Here is a 15,976-nt window from a genome sequence, read left to right on the forward strand (position 1 = left end):
TGAAATAGGAATGGATCTAATCAATGTAAAGCTAGATAATCAGATTTCTAAAAGATAATCTCAGATCTAAGCAAGAGATAGGAAATACTATCCTAAGCACTAGAAAAAGGTATAACTGTGCTGAGATAAGATTTTGCTTCATATCAATGTTTAGGAAAAGTAGATCAATGTATGGTATCTCTGTTTCATAATCAGTTCATGACTGAACATCTCAAAATATGATTCTTACATTCTTTGATTGATTTTGTTGTATACTAGATCTCTTTAGACTAAAGTGATTAATGATAAAAATTTGTTTTAGGATTCCCTGTGGAGATAACCTAACTCCCATGCTAGCCTTTGTGTTTGTTTTCAATTTCAAAGTTAGAAATTGTTTTGGTTTGAAAACAAGAGGTTTCAATGGCAACATTATTGGGATAGTTGTACATTATTTTAATCAAGTGTAGATTTTCTTATCACAAAACTGTATACCAGTAATGAGTCAAACCAATCTCCTCTCCCATAAGCCTTAAACCCTAGGATGAATCATCCTTCCATGGCCCTCTTCAACAAACAACTAAGCACCTCCATTACTATGACAAAAAGATAAGGAGAACGGGGATTCCCTTGCTTTAATCCTAGAGCTCTGAAAAAACCAATAGGTGTTCCATTTACTAACATTGAAAAACTTGCATTAGAAATGCACCATTTAAGCTATCGTATCTACCTTTGTCCAAATCCCATTTTTACAAGTGTTACTAGCAAATAATCCCAAATGACATTATCATACGAGTCTATAACTTTTCTATGTCAAGATTGCAAAACATACCAATAGAAACATCTTTAACCTTGAGTGAATTGCTTCATTAGGAATATGCACTGCTTTCAAAATTTGATTCCCCTCAACAAAAATGTTCTAAGAAACAAAGACCAATTTTCCCATCACCTTTTTTAGTCCATTTGTTGAGACCTTAACAAGCAACTTGAATAAGCCAATCACCAAACTAATAGGTCTAAAATGTTTCGAGTCCTCTCCACCTCTCTTTGGAATCAATGTTAAGAAAGCAGCATTTAGGTTTCTAACTCAAGAGTGGTTCTCATGGAATTAAACTCATTGTCTCGTGCTTGACAAAGTCCCAAAAATGCTGCCAAAATACCATTGTGAGCCCATTCAACCTTGGCTCTTTAATCCCCACTTATTGATGCCAAAGCTAAATAGACCTCCTCTAAGAATGGCACCTCCAAACCACCAACCTCATCCTTACCCAAAGATTCGAAAGCCATCTTGGTAATGCTAGGCCTTTAGTCTCCCGATTTCAAAAAGAGGCTATGAAAAGACTAAGTTACCTTTTCCTTCTCTAAAAGCCGAACACCATCATCTTTGAGACTATACATGAAATTTCTCCTTCTGTGAATTTGCTATTCAAAAAAATGTCTCTTCATTTTTGCCTCCAGGGAGCTTCTTCCAACAAGGGTCATTGAAGGTACTCTTCACTAGCAAGCCTTCCATACTCAACATCCACCTTAAAAAGAATTTCTTGCCTCTCTTTGGAATTTTAAAAAACCTAACTGATTCAAGGCAGCCTCCTTTCTAACCAAGACATCGCCAAATACATCACAAATCCATACCTTTGGATTGGCATTTGATGCCTTTAGGTTAGAGATGCCTTGAACCACTCAGTCATCTCTCCTATTTAACAATTTTGACCTAGAAACCAAGTGAATAGTGAGTCATTCACATTAGATAATTGGCTAGAATAAAGTTTTATGCATTATTAAAGCCATACCCTAACCACTAACCCCCTATTAGATATTTAAAACCTTCTACTTTTAGTCACATATTTTCAAACCAAAAGGGAGTTACCCCTCCTCATCCTGCCTCCATGTAAAAAAATGGGTGAATGATCTAACCTAGTCGAGGCAACACGCTTTATAATACACCAATGAAATGGTTCTCCTAATTTTTCGATACTATAAAACCATCAAGTTTCAATAGAGATTGATTATTCACACCTCTGCACTAAGTGAATGCACTGCCGGTCATCAAAAATCACACAAGTTCAATTCCTCAATGATTTCTTTAAATGTCTCATGGCTACAATAATGCTAATACAATTTCTTCTTTCTCCTAAGTATTTGACTATGTTAAAATCCTCACCAACGCACCAAGGATCACCCTACAAACCTCTAATATCCCTTAACTTGGCTTAGAAAGCCTCCCTTTCTCTCCACTTCATTAGGTTTTAAACATCTATGAAAACCCAAACAAAAACATCTTCATTAACCAACTACAACTACTTACCACCTCCTTTTCCTCTCCTACCATCTTTCCTACCCTCTCCCTTGAAATTCATGAAGCATTCTAATTTTAAAGCTCCCCTTGGTTTTTGAAGACATTGAAGCTTTCTCTTCTTTGTTAGAGTTTTGTTCTTTTTCCCCTCCTTAGCCTCCATCTTTCTAATAAGGGCTAAAAGATCCGCTTCATATCCCTCAATTGGCATGTTTAGAAACCGATTAAACTTAGCCAACTTTGAAGTGGATAGCCATCAAAGGAGCAAGATCTACCCATGCTCCCACAAGGAACCGAGGACTCCCCTCCTCTCTCCTTCCCTGAAGCTTTTTCAAGGGGCCTTTGGAAATTGTTAGAGAATTCCACTGATCTACCATCTTGAAAAATCATCTTCAATGGACCCAAACCCCCTGCCCACCCCCAACACAATTCCTTCATGCCAAAGCCTTAAAGGAAGCCCTTTGGCAAGAGGAACTCCCATCCATATACCACATAGCTAAACCACCCTTAGAGAAAGGAGAAAATGAGTAAATCTCAACCCCCGAAGAAGATGCAAGAAGGAAAAGAGCACTCTGAACACATTTGGCCAAGCATGGAATACATTTTGGCAACACACTAATTCACTAAGAGGAGAGCTTTCACATTTGTCCCTAACCATCTTACCCTTATTTGACTTCAATCCCCTCCAATCCCCAACACATCTAGAAGAAGATAGGGACTCCCTTTTACCATGGACAAAGCCCCACAAATTGAGGCCACCTTTGCACTTAAACACAACACTTCCAACAGCCTCACCTAGGCCATCTCTCTTCTCCCACTTAGTCCACTAAAGCTTACCCCATAGCCTCCTCCTTGGCTCCACTTAGGCTATAAGCCTAACCTTTAACAAACTTCAGGCAAAAATAGTATCCTTATGGGCCATCACTATCGTTAAAAGGCCTATGCTTTTATAAGACAAATATGTGCCTACCCTATTTTGGCCTACACAATCAGCCAGTCCATTAAGAGCTTAGGCCCTCACCTATTAGGAATCCTTTACACCCTCCAACCATCTTACGACACCTCGCCACCTATCCCCACTTTCCTTTCCTTTGTTTTCACAATAAGCCATACATCCATCTATCATATTCAAGCTAGCTTTCTTAGGCCCTTCCTTAAGCTTTTCAACTACCCCTTTCAAACTACTTTTTCCCAACTTGAGACATGTCCTTAGCTCTCCTATTGATCGGCATATTCCCCTCACCCCACTTTCTCTCCAACATGTAGCTTAATTGCCCCATCTTCCCTAAACTATGTGCCCTTGCGACCTCCTCTTGGAATAACCTTCCACACCCATGGTAGAATTTCCTACCATATTTGGATAGAAAAACAGAAAAAATCCACCACCACCTGCATCGTACCTGGAACTTTCATCCCATCTAACTTCACCAAGATCTTTACCCCTTAAGGCAACATCCTCATCCACAATCACAAAGTCCCTCACAAGAGTCTCCAACTCATTTGAATTACTCACTTTTCCACAAATGCACAAGTAGCCCCACTAATTTCACCTAAACTTCTTTCACATGAATTCTTGATAAGAAGCACCCTACCTCAAGTCCTATCTATCTAGAGATAACACTTCATCCTTAAAGCACCACAACCCTCTTCTTGAGACCATCTCTGAATTAGAGACCTCTCCAAATTCAAATAAGCTAAGGGCATCCCAAGCAAAGATAGGCACTCATACCCTCTCAAGTGTCAATTGTGGAAGAGTCGCCTCCTCAAAGGGGATAATTCTAGAGCTTGGTCAAAGAAGTCCCCCTATGTACCTACTAAGCAACACTACAAGGATTCCACCCTCTAATTCACCTATTTCTCACCTACTTGAATCCACATTGTGTCTCCCATCTCATCTTGAGCCTTCCTCTCCACCACTTTTGAGGCCCCTCCCTTCTCAATATTCTAAGTAACCACCGCACCCATTACTAGGGAGCCTCCTAAAGGAAGCACCTTCTTAGCCAAAAAATAGAAGCACTCATCTTGGAAGGATGGAATACCCTCATGTTTCGAAACTTCTTGACAAAGTAACCTTATCCCGTAGAAACCCCTAGCATTTTGGAAACACCAACAAAATTTTCCTTCCCCAATGCACACAAAACATTAGAGCCAACCAGCATCATTACTTCATAGCTCTAGATAGTATCCCCTTCCCCTTTCTTCCAAACTTTACGGAAACATTAGAGAAGCCTCTGACTCTCTCCAGAACCTTACCTTCCACCCTTCCCCCTAAACTCATCCACAAAAATCTTAAAAAGACTTCGTTTCCACCATAAATTAGGCCTTTCCACACCGCATCTTCATCCTCTTTTGATTTTAAAAGTTTGTTGGAGTGCTTTACTTTTTTCCTAGCCACCTTAAATCCAAATTAGAAGGTCATTTTAAAAAACAGTTCTTGTGTTAACTATTGATTCAAGAAAAAGAATTGTGCAAAAACATCATTCAACAAACCTATTTGATTAACCTACTACTTTCTCATAGAGTGCTAAAGCATGATATACATTGTGGGTTTAAATCCTAATAGCTGAAACTTTTAGAAAAGTTGATGGTTTAATATAGTATTAGAGTTTCGATCAATTAGAAGTTTTGAATTTGAGTCCACCATCTATTTATCTATCTATCTATCTATCTATGATTACAAATTTGTGATTTGACTGCTTATCTTTTTCTCCATGTATAGATATTAAAGAACAATATATATTGTGAACCCAAATTTGTAGTATTACTACAAATTGGAGGATTGGGGCTCAAAAGTCCTAAAGTTTTTTGGGGCACTAAATCACCTCAATTATATGTGCAATTCTCATAGAATCCATATGATGAATTCATATCCAACCAAAACCTAAGCCCCCACACTCAAACCAAGAAAAAAGAAAACAAGATGATCTCCTTGAAATTTCTTCTCCTGTTTTTTTCTTTTTTTTTTTCCTTTCCATAATATTAGTGTATATTTAGGACAAATATCCCTCTTAAGGACTTAAGTATGAACTCCTCCAAAGGGAAATTCTAATAAATAAGCAAATGTGACACTTGAGCTAAGTTCCAAGTTGATAATTTTTCGTTTTCTTACCTTTCATATCTTGAAGTACAGTTGTCAAATACACCTCTGAATAAAGAACCACAAATACTAGAGAAACAAACACCTATACCTAACAAGAGTAAGTGAATTTTAAAATTGCAGTCATTTTATTTCTGTCTTTCCATGACCAATGGAAAGAATGGAAAACATTTCTGAACAATTTCTAATCCCAGAGGTCCCCTATAAATACTGCTATAATCCAACATGAACCAGGAAATTAAATGAAGTTCTCCAGGTTTGAAGCATAGAAAGGACTCTAGAGCTTCCCCAGCAAGACCTACTCTCAGACTTAGAGTAAGCCATTTTTCAAACCAAAGCCCCCCAAAAAACCATCCTCTAAGAACCCAAAAATAGTGTGTAAGCTTCTTCAGCATGCATAAATGAGGTTACACATCAAGAAAAACAGCATGCTCCATGTATACCCGATATAATTAATATAAAAATACCAGTACAAGGACTGTTATGCATAACCATCATTCCCCAAAGGCTAGCACAACACAGAATTGCAGACAGAAACGAGAAGCAGTTAAACTATAAAATCTGCTTATAAGTTACAAATGCAGTAAATCAAAAGTAGAAACAAGAATACCTGCTCCTGCACTCCCTCAAATTTGCAGGACCGAGCAAGCATCACCAAAGCATGGACACCACCCACCATTGCGACCTCCATGCTACACTTATCATCGGCTGCCAAGTTTGCCAATGCACCAGCTGCACGCTCCTGATATTAAGCATGCAAGGACCAGCCCACAATTTAACCTTGTCATATCCCCAAACCAAATAGAAGGCAAACAAAACGATACATGCTATGCAAGGAACATACAAGAACTCCATCACCAGCAGACTGCCATTTGAAAATAAGGTCTACCAAGGCTCTTATACCACCGGTCTCAGCTATTGCACCCTAAAAATCAACTTTAGTTAATAATCAGAAGGTTTAAGGACAAGATATCATCAAAAAGCTTCCATCTAAGAACCTTGTGCTCTTCTCCCACAGAGAGATTCCATAGCCCTCCAGCAGCCTCTTCAGCAACCAATCTGTTCATTGACCTCGCCAAGTTACTAAGTATGTCAATTCCACCATTTTCAGCAACAGCTTTTGCAACTTTTGAATTCACAGACAAGTTTGCAATAGCCTGCACATCTCAGCAACAGAATGAAATCAGGTCCAATTTATGAACTAAACCAAAATTATCAACCTCAGAATTCAGTTGAAGACCAGCTTAGTTTCAAGCAAATCACAAAAGATTTTTCATTCAATTTGAAATCTTCAACATCTTAAAACTTCATTCAGTTTCAACATAATTTATTTAAAAAAAAAAAAAAAACAATCCAGATCTCCAGAATAACCATTCAAAGTTCAATTTCTACCATGAACAGGATTGACTTTGAAATATAACTATGGTCACCTTTGCTGCTTCAGACTGAAGCCCCTCCTGACAAGAGCTAGCAAGGTCCAAAAGCAGCTCTACTCCACCATCCTGCATAACTGCCTCAGCCCTTCGACAATCAACAGTAGCATTGTCATCATCAATAACAACAAAAGTTGCAACTGCTGTGGCTGCTCTTTCTTGTACATCCTCTTGTGAGCTTTGCATTAAACTAAGCAACAATGCTGCTCCTTGCCTAAGCCAGAACTCATTGAACTCCTCCGGGTTATTCTCTGAAATACGCAGAAGGGAATGCGAGAGAATCCATTCAATCCATGTCACTATTTCATCCAAATTATTATCCCTATTCTTCAATTTCCTCCAATGAGAAAACACTTCCCTCTGATTCTCTATTTTATCAGCAAATAATGAGGCTACTCCCTTAAAAATGTCACTGAAAAGGGCAACTAACAATTTTCCTTTGTAATTATAGCTGGTGCTATTATTAACATCTGCCTCAAATTTTGGACAATTCAGAGCGAAGAAGACTTTCAAGTTTTGGGAAAATGACAACAACCTCGTAACAGAACTCAAACTTATATCGGTTCTTGACACATCTATCCCAATCAAACTATTCAATCTACACAAAGGTTGCACAGCTGAACCCCACTTCATGTTTCTTGTCCCTGCAACTGATAGGAATCGAACTGACTTCAAGTTCCCCAATGCTGCCCCATCTACATTATCTCCATCGATAAACCCGAGTTCCACCAACTGCCCACAATGCTTACCTAAAGCATTTATGGCATCTCCAGTAACAACCTGAACACCTGAAATTCTAAGCCTTTTCAACTTTGGACAGCAGAAAGCAACTGCTTTGATAGCATCACTGGTGATCTTATCACAAGCATCAGGCCCAAGCTGTAGACTCTCAAGCGCCTCATGTCGAGCTGCTATAACTGAAAGAGTTGCATCATTAATATCCCGACAAAATTCACCGCTAATTTCACGAAGACCCCTTGCCTGAAGTCTAATAATTGCATTTGCAGATTCAGCCCCACGGAACCGAAGCTTCGTAATATTCGCACACTGAGAGGAAAGATAATCCGCAGCATTATCATCAAACTTATGGGACCGGAGATCCAGTGAGGTCCATAAACAAGGTGAGGAACCCAATTGCCTCCATGATCGACAGGTTAATGACAAGCTAGCTCGGTCCCGATAATTTAGACGTGAAAACAGTTGAATCACTGTGTCATCAGGCAAGTTTGTCCAGTCAACATCATTAATAGCATCCCCAATTTCCAAATAACTCGGAAAGTTTGCCTTGGCTTTGTCCTTAGATTGTGACCCTTTTCGCCTAACCCTCCGAGTCATATCTCAATCAAACAGGTTCCAATTTCCCAAATACTACAGACCCCGAAACGAACAATCTATGCAGACAAGAAAGCCCTCGTAGTAAATAACAAAACCAATTTGCAGAATGCCATATAAAGCTAAAGCATCACAGAATACACAAGTTTAAATATACATAGGAAATGGGTACGAGCATCAACAGCAAAATTTTCAAATACCAGTAATCATGACATTCTTGTACCCGTAAATCTCTGGGCTTTATTGGTGAACTTTACAACTGAGCTTTGAAGAAATCCACAGAGGGATTTTGGGATTGACAAAGTGAAGACGACCCTGACGAAGTGGCTGGAGAGAGGCAAAAGCCTAAGCCTTGAAGCAATTATCACCTCCTTTGCCCCTCTTTATCGCTCTCCACCTCTCCACTACTTGGTAAATGGTCCAAACAGAGAGGACTTAGTACGTTTCTCCCATATAATCACTTAGGGGCAATGCCTATTTACATATTGATTCATAAATTGGTTATTCATGACACATGTATCAAGATTTAACTTAATTTTCAAAAATTTACAATCAATTTGGAAAATGTGTCATTTTCCTTATTTACATCAAATCGAGATTCACTATATAAATATATAAATACAATTTAAAGAGTAAAACAACCTAGATTGTTAAGGATCATAATGTATCAAATCAAGTTTCAATCAGGACGTAAATAACGAGGTTGGACAGTTGCATATCAAATTAAATGTGATAAGGAAATCCGTAATATAATTAGACAGTTAGCACGTATGATAAGAAGACACTATCAAATTTCCTATAATTCAAGAAAGTTTTGTAACAGTATTAAGTAGGATCTTTTCATAATCTTATATTTTTTGTTAACAAATCTAGGTGAACCATCAAGTTATTAACATATTAATATAAATTCAAAGTTACCAAAAGCCCAACAAGTTTATCTTTGATTGACTATGACGATATTATATATCTCACCTACAAAGGAAGAAAAGAACTAAGTGTAGTGATGAAAACATGGATAGAGAAAACATTCATGATCGAAGATATCTCAAACAAAACCAAGTTAAAGAGGATAGTCATGGTCAGAGATCATAACCAAAGCAAGATCTTAACTACTAAAATTTCTTATAGAATGTAACCTTTAATTATCATAAAGGCAATTTGTTGGAAGAACTTTTGTTAACCACTTGTGCTAAGAGCTTCTATGTACAACTACAAAATCATACAAGAAGTTCATTCGTTAAAAAGAAAAGGAAAAAAAAATCCTTCTATATTAATTTAATTTGCTTGCAAGTGTAGGAAAAAAAATTAAGGAAAAGATAATTGTGTTTGGGAAAAGTTTTGAAAATAGTTTGAAAAATTTTAAAAGGGATTTGATAAAATGTAAGGAAACCAACCTTGTGTTTGATTAAGAGAATTTCAATTCATGGTTTCTCTAGCATAGTACTTGGACATGTGATTTTTGAAAAGATATTCAAGTTGACTATGCCAAAATAGATATTATAGCTAATGCGCTCTCATAAAAAAATAGTTAAAAGGAAATGAGATCGATCTTGACCATGCTAGGTTTTATAAAAGATATGTAAAGGATCTTAATAAGATAACAAAACCATTGTGTAATTTCCTCAAAGAGGTGTTTGTGTGAATTGATAAATGTAAGGTAATATTTAGGCTATTGATTTCTATGTTGACCTCCACACCTATCGTGTATGGCATTTGAAAGTGGGTTTTCTTTTTTTTTTTTTGTAGTGCTTGGTAAAGAAATAGTAATAAGCCTTATGTCATTTGTCATGTCAATTAAACCTAGAATGAAACACTAGGTTAATTATGTTGATGTCCTATTTTGTGAAATTCATGTGGAGCAACCATGGCATACCATGTGTCTTGCTACAGAATAGTACATGTTCAAGACCACTCTTTACTAACATGATACATACTGCATCTCATCCTTGATCTTCAATGCATAAAGGGATCCATGTTATTCACATATATTTGCTATGACATAGTGTTGCACATTAATTGCACTTTGACGTCCATCTCCAAACATATTCCCGAGTTGTACAATATACCATCAACCATTGATGCCTGCCTATGGTGAATGCTGAGAAGGTTCTCCTACTTCAACTTTTGGTAAAGGTGATAATAGGTATACCATAGAAGGTTGATTGTTTCACCCTTATTACAAAAATTATGTCTCCTCTATAGTACTTATGACTAGATGATATCCTACATCCTTCTTGAAGGTATCACTTTTGATATAGTGCCTTGATGTTAGTATGCTTATGGGCTTGGGAGTTCCAAAATAGACTTTGTCACATCCGACTATGGAACTAGCCTTCCCACCATCTTTACTTTAGGATTGGTTTGAAAGTCTTGCTTTGATGGCTAGAGTTGGAAACTTCATAAGATAAAATAAACATGCATTAAACCTGTTTTTGACCATAATAAGAGTGAAGGGGAAGGGAGGGGGTGCATTATGTCTTTGTGACAAGTGTCATTTTTAAGACCTTCCACATCATCATTAGTCCATTAATGTGAGAGTTACTAACTTAGAGCACTATAAAAAGACTTTAGTTCCATCAAACAAGAGAAAAATTGTTTTCTCTCTCTCTTAGGTTCTCTTCTTGATTCATTACCACTCTCTCTCATCTCCTATTAGCTCTCTCACTCTACTTCACTCTCCTCTCAAATGATTGACAATTCACCATCCTACGTGGTTGGCCTTCTATAAATAAAAACTTTATATAAACAAACTAATAAGTGATTGAAAAAAATGTTAACTGTTGTGTTTGCCAATGACAAATTTAGAAGTTTTCTAGTGAGATCTCCAATAGTAGTTCTATACATTGATCACTTTGCCTTGAGACATTCACTCACTAAAAAAATGTCAAGCCTAAACTTATTATAGAGATTTTATTGTTACAAGAGTTTAATTGTAAATGGAGAATGAAAGCCTATCTAGGATAACCACAGAGCATATACCTTTGTCCCCTCTTATGACTGATTAGTTTCTTGATAAGACTTTGTTTTCTATCAATTCATTGCATTGATATATTGAGATTATGACATAAGAGAATTTTTCTTATTGAGATTAAAATTTTCCTTTGTCATGAATCTTATATATTTAAGCATTGCCTCGATCAATCCTTATAAAATATATTCCAAACAAAGAAATCCAAATAGTTTTATCTTAGTGTTGTTTCAAAGCATAAGGTGGTCATTTGTCTTTGAACATAACCTTTAAAATTTTGTATACAAGATTTTATTGGCATGTACTTCTCAAAGAAGCATATTGTGGACTTCCATTTCTCTATGGAGGTGAATGATGCATCCCAAATCGGTGGCGAGGCCCAAACTCCATGGAAAATGAATTTTTTTATTTTTGAAAGCTCGTTTTTACTTGAGTGTTGGGGTTGTCACTTATTTTACTTATTTTTAGAAGAGGAAATAGAATAAGAAAGAAAACACTAAGGGTAACTCCAAAAACAGAAAGATAAGTCTACAAACAAATGATGGATTTGGGAGTCAAGGTTAAGTATAGGGAAGGTGTTAGGCACTCGGCTAAACCTAAAATAAAATTGATATCTAGTAATCAAGTAAAGGGAACTTTAGCATTTTATTGATTTATTGATGGGTACCACATACTAAACACATGAATAATGCACAAGCAATAAATATAAAAAAAAAATGCATAATGGCATGATAAAGTTAATCATACATGTGGTAATATGTATAGAGAATTCAAACAAATGAACATGTGGATCATAAGGGAAATGAGACCAAATTCAATTTTATTGGTGTCCAAAAATCAATTTGGAGAATCATTTAGGCTTGAAAATATGCTAAATGCTTAAAAAATGATCCAAAATCTAAGGGTGCAATGACACAAATTGCTCAAAATCAACATCTCAAACTAAGTGTTTGAATTTTGATACAAGAAGAACCTCAAATAGATACCAAAGAAAGCATCTAAGTCCTTGCATCAATTTAATTTTGATACAAAATCGACCACAAAATAGCTTTTGATATTGTGCTTGAATGTTAGACTCCATATTGAATCAAATCGATACAATTTCTTTTATTTTTTTTATTTTTTTTACAATGAACTAATTTTTGATATATTTGATATCACTTTAGTTATAGAATTAATTTCATTTTAATACCGAACACATGATTTTGATATAAATCGATTAAGAAAGATAAGGCCTAGGTGCAATGTCAAAATGAAATTGATAGGAAATTTCAATATGTCATTATAAAGCAATATTGATATATTTCTCAATTCAATATGAAGATCTCTAAGATTTTCCCGATATTGATTGAATTTGGATACCATTTTGATAGAGAGATGGATTTTCAATGCACATTCTTACGTTGAATTGTTCATTTATTGGTCTTAATCGAACACTTTGGCCTAAATATTATAAAATCAATAATAGGTTAAACACAAACTCAGGGTTGATTTGAAATCAATAAATCACATACACTAGCTAAACCAATCTTTTGTTATAACTTATATAAAATTGAGGACTCGAGGTATCAATCTGAGGCTTGATTTAATAAATTTCAATCATCCACATTTAACTCCAAAGAATCAAAATAGTAAAAATCGTCCCATTTTTATGAAAAGAAGTTCAAATTTATAATAAAACCAATGTTTCCATAACAATTTCCAATTTATAGTTCTAAGTGTCCAAGGTGTCTCACAACCATGTTGATCCAAATGTTCATGATTTGGATTTATTCATACAAATTACCAACAAATTGATATGATACAAGTATAAGTACTATACAATGAAATTTTACAACAAACATTACAACAAAAACATAAATGTGTTAGGATAAAGCCCTTAAAAGTATGACATGATGTAACAAATTCAAAAATCATTATTCATTTAATGACATTCTAGGTTCACTTTTATCTATACTTATTCCATGCATTATATTTAATGAACATTTTGGCCTAGCATTTCTTGCATGGTACGTGACTTGAGTACATTAGGAGTTGCATAGAAGATCCAAGTCATGAGTTCCTTACAAGTAGATGATTAGTTCACAACTGATTCGTGGACTTAAGCAATCTATTTGAGGTTGTAGTGCACCACCTCCTAGTTGGAGGCATAACTAGTCTTAGCCATTGGGATGAAGTTCCCATGGTGAGTGCACCAGTGTGTATGGTCACACATCGGATAGGACCTAAGTCATCAGGCGGAAGATCAGGGGTTTATGAGATCATCTTTGACTATTATGACATTTAATGACCATTTTCACCACAAGGATTTTATCTAAGAACATCCAAATTTGCGGTAAACACTCCTAACTCATAGATCTAGATCTTATAAATGTTTTAATGCTTTGTTTCCATTGTGCGTAGGATCTAGTAGTCTTAAGAATGGTTTCATGCACCTAACAAAATCCAAGGCTTGGGAACAGAGTAATCCATAGTTACCTACAATAGGGATAACATATATGTCAAATGTATTCTTGATATGCTTTAAGGGCTAATGGGAAATTGTTAGGATAAAGCATTCAAAACCGTGACATGATATAATAATGATGGATTTATTATTTATTAATAAGATTCCTATTTCCCAATTTATCTATCCCATTCAAGCATTATAACTTTTGAGCATTCTGACTTGACATCTTTTCATTGTACATGGCTTGGGAGCACTAGGAGTTGCATTAAAGATTCAAGTCACAAGTTCCTTTGAAGTAGATGATTAGTTCATAATTGGTTCATGGACTCAGACAATCCATTTAAGGTTGTAGTGTTTTACCTCCTAATTGGAGGGAAGATTGATATGGGTCATCGAGATGGGGTTCCCATGGTGACAACATTGGTGTGTATGGTTACACATTAGATAAGTCTTATGGTGATTCATGACATTGGATATCGAGTAGTCATGATTTCACCAAACCACTATACTCTCAACCTCGAGATGATACTAAGTTTATGTTAAAGTTTGTAGTAACTTTCACATACAATTAAGACTCTAAGATGGTTATATATTCCCTATGGATTGAGTTACTATTGATAGAGAGGTTAGTGACAACGGGCATTCTCAATAGAGGTACTATACTATCTCATGGGTTTGAAATACCGTGTCCTCTTAGTTGATCCTAAGGACATGTGTTCAAGAGATCCATAGTCATAGTAGTTCCTCAATTAGAACTTGACATATGCTCTTTACGAGTTAGAGTATGTTAGTTGATATATCACACAATATGAAGATTTGAGACTTAAGAATTGTAGAGATGATCTTGAGAGATTGATAGCATTCACTTTGTTAGATTATGGATAGGAGTTCATAGGGGGCCTACATATAGTGAATAGTAGGTCAAGGGCCCGAGTTCTTATATCTTGCTATAATAACATAATATACTAGACTATAGTTGACTTTCTATAATGGGATGTTGAGTCAAATTCACAATTGGATTGTGAGAGACCTTGTATTTTCCTATGGGTTCTAATGGTCCTTACTCAAGCTTAGTTACCATGGTGACACAATATGAAGGTTAGTTCTGTTCATTATTCACTTGTGTGCATAAAGGAATTTTGATAAATACGCAAGGTTTCATAGGAGCTTGTGAATAGTCTCTTTGGACTAGGCTAATAGATTAATTGGAGCCTAATAGGATTAATTAATTTATTAGAAACCATGAGGACTATTTTAAGTGACCTATGCCAAGAATGAGCCCAAGTTACTTAAGCTTACAAGAAGCCTATATAACCCCCCCTACTTAAGGGTTTAGGGCTTTACTTTTTGCCCAATCTCTAAAGAAAAAAAAATCGTAGTCACTAACCTTCCTAGAGGATTCTAGCTCTCAAATGTTAGGATCAAGAAAAATTCATAAGGTGAAAGACTATTAAGTTTATGAGATCTATTGTGCATTCATCAATTCTTCATCGATAGAAATTGATTTAGGAATATTCAGATTTGAGTTAAAACAACTATTTCTAGATCTAATATATTTTAAAAGCTTATAATTTCCATTATGTTCAGATCTAGAAAGCCTTAAGGATATTTAACATGCACCCTAATAGTCCAAGGATAAGAATGGAGTAATCTAGATATTCCCAACATTGCAAACTACTTACCATCTTGTAGAGAACTCATAACTTCGATCTTCTATGCAACTCTTATTGGGATTGAGCCCTAAAAAGTATGACATGATTTAACAAATAGAGATACATTTATAAATTTATTTATGTTTCTTGATTTCTTTTTATTATCCCATTTGTATTAATAGGTTATTTGGGCATACAAGTCTCACATCACTTGCATTGTACATGACTTGAGTGCATTATGAATTGTATAGAAGATCCAAGTAATGGGTTCCTTGCAGAGTGATGAGTTGTTCACAGTTAGTTCATGGATTTAAACAATCCATTTGAAATTGTAGTGCATTACTTTCTAATTGGAGGGATGACTTGTCTTTATTGTAGGATGGTTTTCCCTTGGTGAGTGCACTAGTGTATGTGATGCATAATGGACTGGACCAACGGTAAATCATGCATAAGACTATCAATTGTCATAATTCACCAAGCTACTGTACTACATGACTTTCAATATTGAAAAGGATATTGAGTTGTGTCAAAGTTAATAGGAAGTTTTGACCTATGGGTGAGACCCTTAGGTGGTCACATATCCCTATAGATTGGGTCATTGCTAACGGAAACTGATGGTAACAAGGATTCTCAATAAAGACATCATGATATCTCATGGATTGAGACAGTGTGTCCCTTTAGGTGATCAAAATGACATCTGATCTAAAAGACTATGACCATAACATTTCCTTTAGTGGAAATTTGACATATGTTTCTTAGAGATAAGAGTATGTCAA

At 35.8% G+C, this 15,976-nt stretch overlaps 1 protein-coding gene across 2 annotated transcripts in view; it reads right to left on the reverse strand.

Annotated features, from left to right (window-relative positions):
• LOC100247439 (protein ARABIDILLO 1) overlaps positions 1-8,584 on the reverse strand; it is a 53,461-nt gene extending 44,877 nt beyond the window's left edge. The window contains exons 1-5 of one of the 2 annotated variants that reach the window (XM_010663953.3): positions 8,355-8,584; positions 6,797-8,190; positions 6,365-6,523; positions 6,211-6,291; positions 5,977-6,108 (exon numbers count right to left, since the gene is read on the reverse strand). In XM_010663953.3, coding sequence (XP_010662255.1) covers positions 5,977-6,108; positions 6,211-6,291; positions 6,365-6,523; positions 6,797-8,134 — 1,710 coding nt within the window. In that variant the 5' untranslated portion in view covers positions 8,135-8,190; positions 8,355-8,584. Of the gene's footprint in view, positions 1-5,976; positions 6,109-6,210; positions 6,292-6,364; positions 6,524-6,796; positions 8,191-8,331 lie in introns of both variants that reach the window. The other variant, XM_010663952.3, reaches the window with a different exon arrangement.
• Positions 8,585-15,976: the final 7,392 nt, after the last annotated feature.

The sequence above is a fragment of the Vitis vinifera genome, chromosome 16, assembly GCF_030704535.1.
Source record: "Vitis vinifera cultivar Pinot Noir 40024 chromosome 16, ASM3070453v1".
NCBI lineage: Eukaryota > Viridiplantae > Streptophyta > Magnoliopsida > Vitales > Vitaceae > Vitis > Vitis vinifera.